At 47.2% G+C, this 15,027-nt stretch overlaps 1 protein-coding gene across 2 annotated transcripts in view; it reads right to left on the bottom strand.

Annotated features, from left to right (window-relative positions):
* The window catches only part of QC (glutaminyl cyclase), a 79,152-nt gene extending 66,522 nt beyond the window's left edge, over positions 1-12,630 (bottom strand). For both annotated transcript variants that reach the window (XM_087388354.1, XM_087388353.1), the window contains exons 1-3: positions 12,345-12,630; positions 12,175-12,249; positions 11,979-12,035 (exon numbers count right to left, since the gene is read on the bottom strand). In XM_087388354.1, the coding sequence (XP_087244480.1) occupies positions 11,979-12,035; positions 12,175-12,249; positions 12,345-12,575 (363 nt within the window). In that variant the 5' untranslated portion in view covers positions 12,576-12,630. The remainder of the gene's footprint in view (positions 1-11,978; positions 12,036-12,174; positions 12,250-12,344) is intronic.
* Between the last annotated feature and the right edge of the window lie 2,397 nt (positions 12,631-15,027).

Here is a 15,027-nt window from a genome sequence, read left to right as displayed (position 1 = left end):
CTACTGTATGCCATTGCTACTCATCCGTTATTGTTGCATATGGACCATCTTGCAGATACAGGACAGCTTCATGGCTTGCAAATTCCAGGGGCACAACCGTTTCTTGCACAGCCATATGTTGATGATTCATATTTCATGCCCAGAAATTCTCAAAGTGACCTCTCTCATTTGATGCATACTTTGAATGATTTTGGCATAGCTGCTCGACTGCATATCAACTTTCAGAAATCGAATCTTCTAGCATTGAAAGAAGCTGATTGGCATGCACTTCTCTGGCCAGGCCACATTATTTCTTCCCATACCATTGTGACGCATTTAGGGTATCCCATTGGCTGGAATATTATCCCTCAACAACAGCTTAAATGGGTGCTTCAAAAGATTAACAAGAAGCTGGAATACTGGCACTTGTCAACTTGGCCTCTACATGTTCGACTTCGGATAGTACAGTCTATCATTATGGCATATGTGCAATTTTATTTGCCTCTTCTTCACTGGTCTTTTAAGCATTTGGCTTCCTATATGTCCCAGGCTATGGAGATATTTTGGAAAAGCAAATCTCACAAAAAGGCTTTGCGACTACTTCCCATGCAGTCTGTTTGTGAAATCCAAAAGTGACTGGTAAACTTAGGATCTCTGTCGGATATGATATTCTTGGGCAATCCATGGTGTCGGAAGATGTGTTGTATGAAGAGTTTGGCAATGTCCAGAGCCTGTGCACTGCTTTTGCAAGCAACAAAGTGTGCCATTTTGGACAATTACCATAATCTAAGTGTTACCTCGGGAGGATCGTGGTAGTGTTGTAATGAAATCCATGGAAATACTTTCCCATCTTTCACTTGGAACTGGAAGAGGCTGAAGAAGTCCTGCTGGAAGTCGTCGGCTTGCTTTCATTTGTTGACAAGATAAGCAAGATGTAATCATTTTGATGACAGTCGCTTTTCATCTGAGGCCAGTAGTATGTTGCACTGAGTAACCTATAAGTTTTGTTGATGCCTGGATGGGCAGCATAAGGAACTACATGATGCTCTTTTAACAAAAGACGTCGAACATCCTTGTCATGTGGTACATAGACGCGATCTTGATAATACAGAAGGTCGTCCGTATAAGAATAAGATGAGAAAATCTTCTGTTCGGAAGTCGAAGGTTGATCTTTTGAAAGAACTTGTACTGCTGTGCCGAAGTCTTTATCATTGAAATACTTCCCTTTGAATGAATTCGGAACATCCACAGATAATGTAGAGATTACCATAGCTGATGCTAGAGTTAACCTACTGAGAGCATCCGCAACTACATTGCGTAGTCCTAGAATGTACTCAATGGTCATGTGAAAGTTGGCCAGAAACTCAACCCAGCGTGCTTGTCGAGCGTTCATGACTGGCTGAGTAAAGATATACTTTAGAGAGTGATGGTCTGTCTTGACCACCGAGTCGGCTCCCATGAGATAATGTTTCCAAGAGCGATAAGCATGTACAACCGCAAGAAACCCCTTATCATAAACCGGGTATCGGGTTTGGATATCGGAATGTTTATGGCTGTCAAAAGCAATAACTCTGCCTTCTTGCATCAAGACTGCTCCTGTAGCGATGTCGGAAGCGTCGGTCATGACCTCAAATGAATGGTTTGGGTCAGCAATAGCCATAACTAGTGTGGTAGTGAGTACTTGCTTGAGTTGTTGGAAACTATACTCTGTTTCGGGAAGCCACTGAAAAATTGCTATGCTTTTCAATAATTCGGACATAGGAGCTACGATTTCGGAAAACTGATAGACCTTTGTATGGTAGAAGTTTGCCAATCCGAGAAAAGAGAGGACATCATGAACATTCTTAGGAGTAGGCCAGTTTCGAATTACCTCGACCTTCTTGGGATCCACAGAGATGCCTTGAGCTGAAATAACATGTCCCAAATATTCGAGTTGGGTCTTGAAGAACTCACTCTTTTCAATGTTGATATAGAGAGAATTTGCGCGGAGAACTTCAAAAACTTGGTGAAGATGTTGTTTGTGCTCATGTAGGGATCTGCTGAAAACGAGGATGTCATCGAGGTAAACGATGACGAACTTATCGAGAAAAGGCCTGAAGATGTCGTTCATTAGTGTCATGAATGTGGCCGGGGCATTGTTTAACCCAAAAGGCATGACCAAACATTCATAGTGTCCATACTTTGTTCGAAAGGCTATCTTGTACTCATCGCCTTCTCGTATGCGAATTTGATGATAACCTGAACGAAGATCAATCTTTGAGAATTGTGTTGCGTGTAGAAGTTGATCGAAGAGGTCATCGATGCAAGGCAACGGATACTTGTTTTTGATAGTGAGCTTGTTGAGGGCTCGGTAGTCGATGCAAAGCCGCATTGACTTATTCTTTTTTTCCACAAGTAGTACAGGAGATCCGAAAGGGCTGCGATTGGGCCCAAAGTGACCTTTGTCGAGTAGTTCGTTCACCTGTCTTTGGATTTCTTTATTTTGAGTGGGTGGTAACTCCTTTGGCAATTCCTGTGGAAAAATATCTAGGTAGGGCTGGAAAAAAGCTTGGTTGAGGTATTCAGGAGGATGCTTTGTTGGTGTCTCCTCTATTGCCGTAACCAACAGAAGTGAAGTCTTTACTTGACGTTTACGAACCCACTTATTTACTTGTAGGGCAAAGGCAACTAGGGTTGAAGGAGAGTCCCTAGAACCAGTTAGCTCAATAAGTTTTCCCTGGTGGACAAATTGGATAGTATGGCTGCGAAAAATGATAAATGGATCATAGTCGTAGAGCCACTGTTGTCCGAGTATGATATCGTACCGAGAAAGAGGCATGATGTCTAAGTTCAACTTGTCCGTATAATGTTGGATGCGAAAAGACAAGTTTTTTATCCTGGTGTTGCACAAGAAGGTAGTTCCATTTGCGAGTTCAATCTGATAGTCCATGGGACTAGGACTGGTGGTCAACCGAAGTTTATCGACCATAGAACTAGCTAGGAAGTTATGAGAGCAGCCACTGTCGATGATGATAGTGACCGTTGTTCCACAAATCGATCCTTGAACACAAAGTACTTGAGTGGCCAGTGAAGGTTCGGGGTTGCTGGCAAGGCTCATGTGGATGGTATTTGCCATTCAAACAACTTTGTCTTTCTTGTCTTGTGCTGAGGTAGCATCTTCTGTTTGGGAAGTGCTAGGTTCCATATTGGAATTTTGCTTTGGTCGCTTGGGACAATTGAACCATCTATGGTCGCCTGTACAGATGGTACAAAGTCCTTTTGTGCTAGAGTTGTTCTTCTTGTCAGTGGCCACACCTTTATGTTGAGGATGACGGTAATGACTTTGTGAAGAAGAAGAGGCGCAATCCTTGGAGGAGTGCTTCTGTTGGAATCCAACATACGATTTCTGAGACTTGTGGGGATCTTGAGACTATCGCTGACCTTGATTACCCAAGTTTTTTCTAAACTTGAGGTTATCTTGAGGACGAGCACCTTTGGCCATAGTAGAGTTCTGTGTTCTATTAGCACTCTGCTTCCTTGTGTGTTGGAAATCTGTAATGCGCTCTGCGTAAGCAATAGCGCCAGCTGTGGTGGTGATGTTTGCTTTAAGGACATCAATGCGTAACGAGGGATTTAGGCCTGAGATGAAAGCATGAAGGCGATCATCCTCAGTTAAACCATCAATCTCCAGCACCAATGTCGTGAACTGAGAGATGTAGGAAGACAGGGAGCCTGTTTGCTCCAACTGTCGGAGTTTTGAACGTGCTTGGAAATGCGCATTGGCAGGTATGAACTGCTTACGGAGCACGTGTTCAAAACGTTCCCAAGTTAACACACTTTTGCCGTCCTTTAAGCGTCGTTGCCACCATAGGAAAGCTGTATCCTTGAGGAGGGAGGCTGCCAAGGCAATCTTTTTTCCTTCAGTGAGGTCAACAATATCAAAGTACATGCGCAGTTTTGCGAGCCATTGGTCAACTGTTCGGCGATTTCGTTGACCAATGTAGGCTTCCGGAAGTTTCATGTCAAGTCTTTTAGTTTTGGAAGCTTGGAGTAAACGGTAGAGGGCACGAAGTTCAGTGTTTTCTACCTCTGGTGGTAATGAGTCCACATAGTCGTCTCGTTGCGTCACGTCATCCTCTGTATTGTGGTACTGCGAGAATCTTGGAGTTGTTGGACTTTCTGGACCAAGTCCGAGATGCTATCTTGAAGCTGGGAAATTCGAAGTTGAAGTAGTGCTTCGCCTTGTAAGTTGACTTCAGGGGTCTTTTTTGGACTTGAGTCGCTTATTTCCGGAGAGGTTGCACGCGAGCGTTGCGACATATCTGAGGTCCCTGTGAGAAGAGCACGAACATGCGCTCTAGTTTGTACCATTCCTGGAAGAAGATTCGGGCTGCGCCCTGAGGTTGCTCATGTTGGAGGGGGCAGGAGAAGCAGGATGGAACCAACCGTGGAAATCTGGTAAAGGAGGTCCTGTTTGAGGTAACACTGGTGATGCCGAAATGGGTGTTACTACTCGTGAGAGTACAGGGGTAGGTTGCAGAGTCCACGGATCTGAGAAAGGATAAGGAGCTGCTGTCAGGAGTGGAGGATATCCAGGAGAAGGAGTGCCTTCAAAGTGTAAATACTGTCTTGGGGAAGGTACAACCTGTGCAGGAGGATATATGGGAGCTGAAGGAGGTGGAGAGTACCCTAAAGATGCTGAAGCTGAGGGGTAAAAGTCTCTCCAAAGATGGACAGCAAACTCGTGAGGAATATCGGGTTCTGGGTATCTATGTGTCTCGTGGAACACAACCTGGACTGTGATGAGGAAGTAATGTAACTGAGGTGCCTCACGCAGAAGGTATAGGATGTGGTCCAAGTCACTGGAAGGGCACGTGACACAGAAGACCCACGATGCAAAAGCTCCGAAATGGGCTGGTTGTGCAATCTGAACACAATATTGTGTGGTGAGGTGTCCTTGAAAGGACGGGTGAATTACCAGGGGTTTCCATGCTTTAAGGAGAAGGCTTTCATTTGCTGTAATTTGATAATGAGTGTCACATAATAATATGAAAGAGAATCCTTAGAAATAGAATGGAAAGAATCCACCTGGAATAGATTAGATCTGCCCGATTGTGCTGAAAATCGTGTACCAGCGGTGGGCTTCGGGCCGGAAAAAGTACAGCATCAATCGCGAGTTGAAGGAGGTCCTCATGTCAGGCTTCAAATTTCGAAATTAGGGTTTGCTGTAGAGGGGGGCGATTCAGCGACCAAACAGTCCGGTTGTGGGCAGAAAAATGTTGCCAACAAAACCATGAACCCACACAGGATCTCGATCTGTTGTGTAGAGGCGAGGTTTTCTTGTACAAGAGGGGCTGGCTGAGGGGATTTGCTGGACAGCAAGGCCTCTGTTCGCAGGCTGAGATGGCGAGGTGAAGAGATAGAGCAGGATGTGCAGAGATGGGTGTCAGGCTGCCACTCTTCAGAGGCGATGGAACACATCCATGGCTGAGCAAAGGCTGGCGAACAGAATCAGAAAGCTGAGGGCATGATTGGCGTGACTAAGGAAGGCCGCCAAAGGAGGCTGCGCAAAACCTGGAAACAGAAAACGGCAGGCTTGGCGTGGGCTGGCATGCAGAAAATCGGCAAGGGAGGGGCAGAATCGGCATGATAGATTGTACGGACTAGCAGGCACGACTTTCGAGAAGAGGGCGCGACTTACGAGACGCCGAAGGCTGATTGCGAAGGCTGCAATAACTGCTAGGCCTTGCCTTTCCCAAAAATTAAAGGTTGGGTTACTTGAACGCAAGGGTAATCTTGGGTTGGGCCTTAGGTTTAGGGCTGGTAGCCCTTTTTAGGCCCTTTTGTAGGGTGCTTGGTGCCAAAAGGTGTGCCTATTCTAAGGGGTGTGACCCTTGGAATAGGTGTACCTTTTCATGAAGGGGTGTGCCCCTGTTTAAAAAGGGGTGTCCCCACACGAAAAGAGGTGTCCCTTTTTCCACGATGGGGTGTGTCCCTTGGGTGAGGAGTCAAAACTCTTCATCAAAAGGTGTGTCCGATGGTGGAAAAGGTGCGTCCCTTGGTTTTGGGACAGCCCAAGCACATGGAAAGACACGAATTTTGTCGTGTCCATTCACATCAACTCGTGATGTGGGGGAGATGGAGAGGCCATTTATAACTTTAGGAGGGGTTGGCGCTAAATATTTTTACGCTCATTCTCTCCATCTCTTCCATGCACAATGTGCACGGAATCCTTCTAGCGGAAAGAGATGTATCAGATAGGCGCTAGAAGGTGGGGGGCATTTCCTACAGGCAAGAGCGAAATTTGCTCTGATACCACTATAAGAAATCCTAGATTTACTATATTTAGAAATGTGCTAAGGAACAGAGAGGAGACTGAAATAGCAGAGAACACGGAATATTTGTATTGCTTGAGTGTCTGTAGTGTCTGTAGTGTGTCATCCATACAATTGGGCCTCTCTTATATAGAGAGTGAAGAGTCACACATGAAAAGGTGTGTACTCCAAGGTGTATGTGCATGAAAAGGTGTGTACCCCTTGTGAAGGGTGTGACATTACAATAGGAGTGTCTCTTCAATAGAATGTCTCTTGTGAAGGGTTGTGGCTCATAGGAAGTGTCCCGTCGAAAGGGCATACCCTTCCACAAGTGTCCATTCATCAAACCATCCATAAGTCTAAGGTATAGAGAAGGAATACGTCACAGATCGTGACACCTCGGCCCATCATGGGTTCACAGTGGAGGACATGGATATGACACACCATGTTCCACATTTCCCGGTTACACTTCGCTTCCCAAGGCTCCCCAAGGAGTATCGAGCCATCCTCCCTTACATTGGTCAGGCATTTGGCACAGTGCTCAAGTCCCCGCCAGAGTCGGCCGCCTCCTCAGTTTTAGCAGATGATAGAGTCCCGAGGATCAGACTAGTGGTTGAGAGCCCAGAGTCCCTCCAAGAGTTGATCCTTCTCGAGACCTTGAAGGAAGCACACTTCGCCCGAGGGTGGAGATTTTTGGGTTACCAGGCCAAGTACTTCGGTGCAAACAAATGGGTCACTTCGCCAGAGATTGCCCCCGTGGCCTCCCTCGTGTGCCTCCCCCGCCCCTCCGTAGAGTAGACAGTCAGCAGACCCAGGCCCAGTGTCCTCTCAAGCAGGAGCAGCAGGAGTCCCAAACCCCTTGCGATACCCCCTCAGAAGGGGACTGGACCCAAGTTAAAAAGAAAAAGAACCCAAACAAGCAGGCCCGCAAGCGCCGTAGGCAAAGGGCCAATCGCAAAGAGAGGGACAGGATTGACCGAGAGGCCCCGAAGGAGGAACATCAGGAGCCACCTCCTCCAGCGGCAGGAGCCACCGCCCATCTAGACGGTCCTCCAGCTTCAGAGGTTCAGCCTCTGAATCCACCCTTGCAGTAGCAGCGAGCCCCAGGAGCTCCAGATGCGACGCTGGCAGAAGCCGCAGACGCTAGCCCGATGGGAACCGCAAAGGAGCCGATCCAGAGCCCCGACGAGCCTGATCAACAGGGGGGCCCTGTGGTCCTTGTCCCTCCTCCTCCTCCTCCCCCTCCCCCCCAGACCCTTCCCCCCCTTCCTCTTCACTTCCCCCTTCCTCTCGAGGCTTCCCCCCGTCCCCTCTCCCCCCCCAGCCCCCCCCTCCTATAGTCACCCTCACCACCTGTCCCCCTCCCTCTATCCCCTGCGTCCCTACCGCTCCCTCTCCTGCTGTCCCCCTCTTCACTTCAGCAGTAGGTTCTTCCGCTTCGACACCCCTACCAGCTGGCAAGGGAACAATGACGCCCCCTCCTGCCTCCTCATCGCAGCAGCAGGTCCCTTCAGGGAGGGATCCTTAGGGACAAGGCTCATTTTCCCAGTCAACGGCTCCTAACCCCCAGCCTGGGCGTCCCTTACCGCAGGACTTTTGGAGGCTAGGACCCTAGAACTATCTAGACATTCTAGACTCTAATCCTCCACCATTGGAGGTAACGCTCATGGTCCTTCGGCCCCGAAAGGGGGGTTTGATCATGCAGTGGGATCTCCGACACACCCCGTTTGGAGATTTCCGTTTGCCTCCACAGGGTTGGAGAAATGGTCCCCGGAGGTGTTGGATGCTATTTTGAGGATTACACTCATGATGGATGAGTGAATGGGGCCGCATGGACTAGACCTTTGGTACGCCCATGGTGCGGAGGTGAACTTTCAATTGAGCTTCACGCGCGAGGAGCCGGTGTGTGTGTGTTTGGCGACAGGAGTTATCAGATTGCCGCTGGAGGCAAAGGTGGAGCAAGCGCACTTCTTACCCCTCCAGAAGTGTGCAGACCTGTTCGGGGTGGAACCCTCCTTCATGATGAAGTGGGCACGGAAGATCGGTATTGAGCCGGTATCCACACTAGTACGGTGACGCACAGCCCTTAGCCTATAAAAATCCCTTCCCTGGCTCATTTTCCAGGGAGGTTTGTGGGCAGCCTTTGCAGGCTGCCTTTCTTGCTTGCTTTTGGTCCATTTGGTCAGCCTTTGGGGGGCCCTATGGGGCTCCTATCCTAGGCTATGACCTAGACCTAACCTAGCCTAAGATGGAAACACTAACTACATACCGTTCTCCAGTGGGTACTAGTGAACAAGATTGACTATCTGACTTGACCTAAGGCTAAGAGACGGACTACATATCTTGTGCCTGACTGTCCCTAGACAAGGGCTCACAAAGGGGTCACAGCATACGACAAAATCTCCTAATAGGGAACTACAACGCACTTGTCAATGTAGCCAGTGTTTCACATTGCACCCAAGTGCAGGGGTGCATGTGACAACTTTTAGCACATGCAAAGGTACTTTATGATTGCATGAGTTGTGGGCCACTACTTTCCACAGTAAGGAATGGACATCATTCAATGCAACCAAAAAACACTTTGGTCAAAGGAATGGCTGATCTTGTTCCAACCACCGCTTTTCCTAAAAGTTGAGAAAAAGGGAAGGATCTCAACAAAAGTAACTGTGGAAGCCTCACCTATGAGTGGATGGGCCTCGCTCCAACCCCCTCAACCTCTTCTATATACAGGAGCCTCCCCTGGTTCTCCATCGCCATTTTTCTGTTGGAGTGGCACCCTGCTGCCCACACAAAACTAGGCTACCAACCTCTTGGACCCTTCTATTTGCATCACCCCCCTTCAATTGCCCTCTTGCTGCCACCGCCTACCTCTTTGTCCTCATCACAATCTTCGTAAATAATCCGGCTGCACATCTGGAGGAAAAACTTGGCGATTCTTTGCTGGTTGGCTTCTTTCTGGTTGGGCAAATTCAGTTTTGTTGCTGCTGGGACTGTGTACTGCTGTATCAGCCATCCTGGAGCCTCAAATCCGGGTCACCTCTCTTCTTGGAGCTACTCTGGCTGGTTGCACACTTCTTGGCCACCTTCCAGCTTGATCCATTCAGTGATTGGTTTCACGTGCTACTGTTCAACTCTGCTATGGACAGTTTTCAGATTTCTTTTCTGTTGGATCGATTCTCTCTCCTTCCCACACGAAGGGAATGCAAAACTCATATTGGTTGTGTTTCCTTCCCAACTGAAGGATACTCTCAGTTGTGTGGTGGTATAAGCTGTGGTTGTGCAAGATCTCGAAATCTATCTTTATAAAAGGGACTCTCTCTATTGTGAAAGCCTATCAGAATACTTGTGGTTTTGTGTGTTTGTGCTTGATGCGTCTGCCAAGATGGGTTTCCACCAAGGCCTTGATTTTGACGAACTTGTCGAGGACCTCATCTTTGAATTGCAAAAAATAGATGTAAATGTAGTGGGAGTAATCATGAATAAAAGTTACAAAATACCTGGATCCTCCCAACAAAGGAATTTGTATAGGTCCGCACGCGTCAGAATGATGAGGTTGAGTAAGCCCGGTGCTCGATTTCCATGGTGACAATTGAAAGACTCCTTATGGCATTTCCCACAGACACGTCCGGCACACAATCGAAATTCATTGCTTTTTTTGCTAGTCGAAGCCTTCAACAAGATTACGTGCAGCCATGGTCTCAAGCTTTTTGGAGCTTAGGTGCCCAAATCATCGGTGCCATAGCGTGTCATGATGCGCCTTTGCAACAGCTACTAGAGTATGGGGAGGGTCGCGGAGGGGCGTTGAGTCGATATAGGCCGCCACTACAGGTGCCATGAGCATATGGTAGTAAAGTACAATGTCAGCTCTTGAAGCCAACTTCAACACCCCTTTGATCAAGTATAACTACAGACATTAGGTTCTTGCAATCTTAGGAACATGCAAAACATTGTGAATAACACCTCGTTCTCCGTCATGAAGGTGGATGTCGACGGAAATGTGCCCACGGCACTGATTGACCCATTGTCCCCGATGACAACGTTCTTCCCACCTAGAAGAGGTTGATACGAGGAGAAAGCCTTGAGATCAAAACACATATGGCGGGTAGCCCCAGAGTCCAAGTACCAATGGGTGTCGATTTCAGAGCTCTCGTGGAGCATTCTTCGGAATTCAAACACAATCTCCAGCCCATTGGAGAGGTCAGCCTCGAGTTTTTCAATGAGAACCATGAGAGCCTTGGGGGCTGTGGAATTGGTCATGTGAGCAAAATTGGCATGTATTTGCTCACGCAGCTTAAGATCTTCAGCACGTTGAGGACATTCTTTGGCGTAGTATCCACCTTGATTGCAATAGTAACAGATCGAGTCGGATTTGGGTTTTGGCTCGCGGATGGGTCTTTTTACAAGGGATGGGCCGTTCCAACGTTGAGGAGTGTGGAATGCCTCGCTTGGCAAGGGCGAAGGAAGGTTTCTTGGGATCAATTGCCTGGATGCCAAGAAGGGCGTGCTCATCGGAATGGGTGGAGCATCCGTCGTGCTTCCTCCTAGAGAAGGTGGTTGGTGACGAATGGGACATTGAGCTTGTCCCTGCAACCTTCAATAGTCACCACCAGAGGGTCAAAGGATTTGGGCAGGCTGTCAAGGATTGTGAACGTGAGCTGGCTCGCTAGAACAGGACTCCTAGCAGCTTCGAGGAGTCGAGCTATGTTTTTTATTTTTTCGATGTGAGTCACCAACGGAATCAGCTTCCTTTAGCTTCAGAGAGCTGAGGGTCCGTTGTAGAGTGAGGGTGTTACCCACGTTACGCTCCTCATAGGTGCTTCGTGAGTGGTGAAACATTCTTAGACCTAGCAACTAGGAGATTGTCCAAAGTGAGATAGATAATGAGCTTCGCTTGTCTCTCTTTTGCTTGAAAGGAAGCAATTGCAGGTTTGAAGTGGAGCACTAGCTCCGTTGGCAAACTGTATAGTAACCGAGGTGGAAGTCTCTCCATCAATTCCTTGAGAAGGTGGATTGTCAACTGGGATTCCAAGTTCCGTCTCCACTCCGGACACTATCGACCAAAGGTCTTTTTCCTCAAGGATGATCTGGATTTTCCATTTTCAGAGTCCATAGTTCAACTAGCCTTCAAGGCATTCGAGGATGCGAGCATTCAGGAGGACAATGGGGTTGAGAGCCATCGGATGAAGGTGGGTGGAGGTCGGGGTTTGCAGAGTTGCTGGGAGGGCGAGGTGATTGTGAAGGAATGCAAGACGTATGCGAGCAATGAAATGCAAGGGTAGGAACTAGGGTGCTATGCAGCTAATAGGGACGCGTTCGTGGGCCCATAACCATTGTGAATGAGAAGGCAGTAGGACGAGGGCGGACTCGAAGGCTGAGTGAGTGTAGTATCACTCAATCATCTTATATATATAGCCGTAAGGCGTATGCAAATCTAGAAAAGGGAAAGAAGCGGGCGAGTACAACTGATAACAGCTTAGGATCTGATGAGATCCTTTGGATTGCTAGTCACCACAGACCCTTCGCCAAAGGGTTACAGCCGTAGGAGCCATACACAAGCACGTTGTATAAGCAGAATAGTCGGGCTAAAACATGTTACTACGCGTATGTTCAATGCCACCCCATACAAATTGTACAGACCGCTTCAAGTGCGCTCCAATTACCACTTTAATTTCTTTTTATAACTTGTAAAGCCCAAAAACAACCTACCGAGCCCCACAAGCCTGTAGACTCATACAGCGTGTCGTTTCCTGCAAATACGAGGCCCTGTAAAGAAAGCACATCATTCTTCAATAAAGAGCTAAAGTCCGAGCATGGAGAACAGTAATTCTTGATTCTGAGTACGTAAGCATGACCAAACCCCCTCTCAATTCAAAAAGCTCGCCAGCATGAAAGTGTTTTGTACCTGCGTGAACGCGTTCGGGTCATGATCAAACTCGTTCACAATTTCGTAGGTATAGATGCCGACCCACGGACTCACCTATAAGGCGAATAATTCAATGCCATCATCCTCAATTGCGGCACAACAGCAGTTAATACGAAGTTTCTGCTGTCAAAGCTTGCTAGCTTACATACCTGCAGGTCGGCGCTCTCATTTTGATGGAGTTCTTCGACACCGTTTGTTGATTTCAGCACCATAGATCTGAAGCCATAGGATGCGGTGTAGCCAATTACGAGTAACAGAACAAAAAGAGGGCCGAGGACTGCGAGCAAACGAGGGGCAGGAGAGGAGGCAAAAGGAGGAGGATTCATGGATTTTGAAGAGGAGCGAGCAGGCCGACGAGGATGAGATTTGCGGGCAGGCATAGCATCAGGGAAGGCTCTTGCTAACAACGAGAGCTTGTTTAGCTGCTTGCATTGTAACCCAATTCAGCTGCCTGGTCTGCACGTGCCTTTTTCTTTATCACCAGACTTAGGCCGCCCGCCCAGCATGTGGAAAGGGCATTACACCTTAGTGCGTCGAACGGGCATCCCCCTGCATGGCCTTCAATGGTGCTCATCAAAATGTAGCGTGCCCATCATCATGGGCGGCCAACATCCCTCGCCCAAGGCTCGCCCATCACTTGTCGTCAAGATTTGAACCCACGCTATCTGATCCGCAACCGTCTTGCCACATGGGCATTATTACTTTGTTGCATTAATTGCATAGCCTTTGATTCTTAGCTTGGTCATTTGGTGTGTAGCCACGTCCTACCCATGCATTTTCTCCCTTAGGCAGGCGTTGGGCAGTGTGTAATCGCCCTTAACCTCGCCTCGCTCTTGTTGTCATGGGGCCTGACACAAGCACTACCTCACGCTTGCTAGACAATTGCAACAACTCATTTTGTGCATTCACTCATCACGACCTTCGGTCCTATCCCCTGCTTACTCCTACTCTAAGCATGACCATGACCTAGTGGCTCCATCTTTCTCCTAGCGCTGCATCGTCGAGGCAGAGCAACTCTATTTGATTTTGCTAGCACAACATTACAATGCCAAAGCATTGTGATTAGCTAGAAGACTGTATCCTCCATGCAATTGGAGGCCACATCAATGTTCAGCAAAGCCTCCATCGGGACCTGTCTCTTCACCACTAGCTTCAACAAAGCATGAAAGCATCCGTGGGGACTTGTTTCTTCAGTGCTAGCTTTAGCATTGCATTGCTAGACTTCTAGCCTTGGCAACAAGGTGGGGAGATCCTCTTAACACATGTGAGGAAATACATGTGAGGAAATAGGATGGGAAGAGGTGGGCCCATCCATATTCAATATTACCATGTGCTACAATCAAAGAACTATGGGTAGGTTAGGTGGGAGAGGACAGATGCCATCATTTCCTGTGTTTATGATATGGGAACAAGGACACATGTCATCATTTCATGCTTTCCAATCCATAACAAAGGGAATCCCATTTTGGTTGCCAGGCTCTTGCGGCCATGGTCAAAATGGGAGAAAATATGGTTTTTTCCATCCTAAACAAGATAGTGATGACACAAATTCCTATCCTAAACCCATCCTACTCCCATTCATGTGCTATAAAAGCCTATGCATCCAAACCCCAAATTTGCAGCATTTCTCAACATCCCTTGGAGCAAGCCTAGTTGTGCCACTTCATGTTTTGGTCTTATTGCAAAAAAATGATGCAAACTTGCATTCGAGGTATAGCATCCACTCACAGCTTTAACATTGAGGCTACAACTAGAACAATAAAGCTACAATGCCTACACTCTTTGAAATTTTCACCCAAATTATAAGCTAACATTTACCTTCAATGCCTATGCTATTTGAACTCGCTATGCTGCAAACCAATGAAGCATGCCCACTTATAGTATATTAGAGCTTTGTTGTAATTTTAAGAACCTTAGTTTATTGTGGGCAATGGCATGATGCTAAAATGCGCATATTAACGAATAGATGATTACACTCACTCTTTGAAGAGTGAAAGGCCCACAACTACCCATCTTCACCTCCACAATTGTGGAAACATTAACCTCTACCCTATTACCCATACCAACCTCCACAAGCAAGCACTTATAACATAAACCAGATATGGGGTGTTTGCTAATAGGATTCCTTGAAGGCTAACTAGTAGAGATGGAATCATACTAGTTACAAAGTGCATGTCATAAGGGCCACAACATGCATGGCTATTGGTGCTCAATCGAAATGCCTAGTATACTTCAACAATTTGAAATGTGTTCATGTCGATGTGCCAAAAAGGCAAGAGAGAAAAGGTTGCTTCAAAAAATAAAGAGGTGCAACGTGGCGCAACATAATCCTTGCAATCCTTGGCTTGAAGTGTGTACAAATTACATGGCATTAGCATATTTTTGTAGAGCATGCTTCTAGAATAAATATAATAATCATTACGCCCAAGACTTGAGATTATGGAGGGGTGGGACGAAATGTAGCCTTGGTGGCCACCACTCAATGCACCACCCACTAAAATTAGTTTGCCCGCATGAACAAACAAATGCCACATTGGTTGGCAATTTGGGGCCACAAGTGACATGGCTTTAGGGGAACAAATGCACATAGACATGTTATCCCATACGACTTGTTCATTCCACACACAAACACTTTAGCTTATATATAGAGTCGAAATGTTGAATTGCTCGAGTGCACACATCCAATTATAATTGTATTGATCGTAGCACACCCGTGGAGTGCATGGGTTGCCTCGTGTTCCACAAATCTTTCTTCCCTACCTTTCGATAAAACATGATCATTTAGCCCATCCCACTAGTCTTCCATTCCTTCATTTCCCTTCAAGCTCTTCC

This window comes from Dipteris shenzhenensis, chromosome 17, assembly GCF_047967505.1.
Source record: "Dipteris shenzhenensis isolate YYH24624 ecotype China chromosome 17, Dip_SZ_1.0, whole genome shotgun sequence".
NCBI lineage: Eukaryota > Viridiplantae > Streptophyta > Polypodiopsida > Gleicheniales > Dipteridaceae > Dipteris > Dipteris shenzhenensis.
Note: the sequence above shows the minus strand (reverse complement) of the source record. Positions and strands in the feature narration are given on the sequence as shown.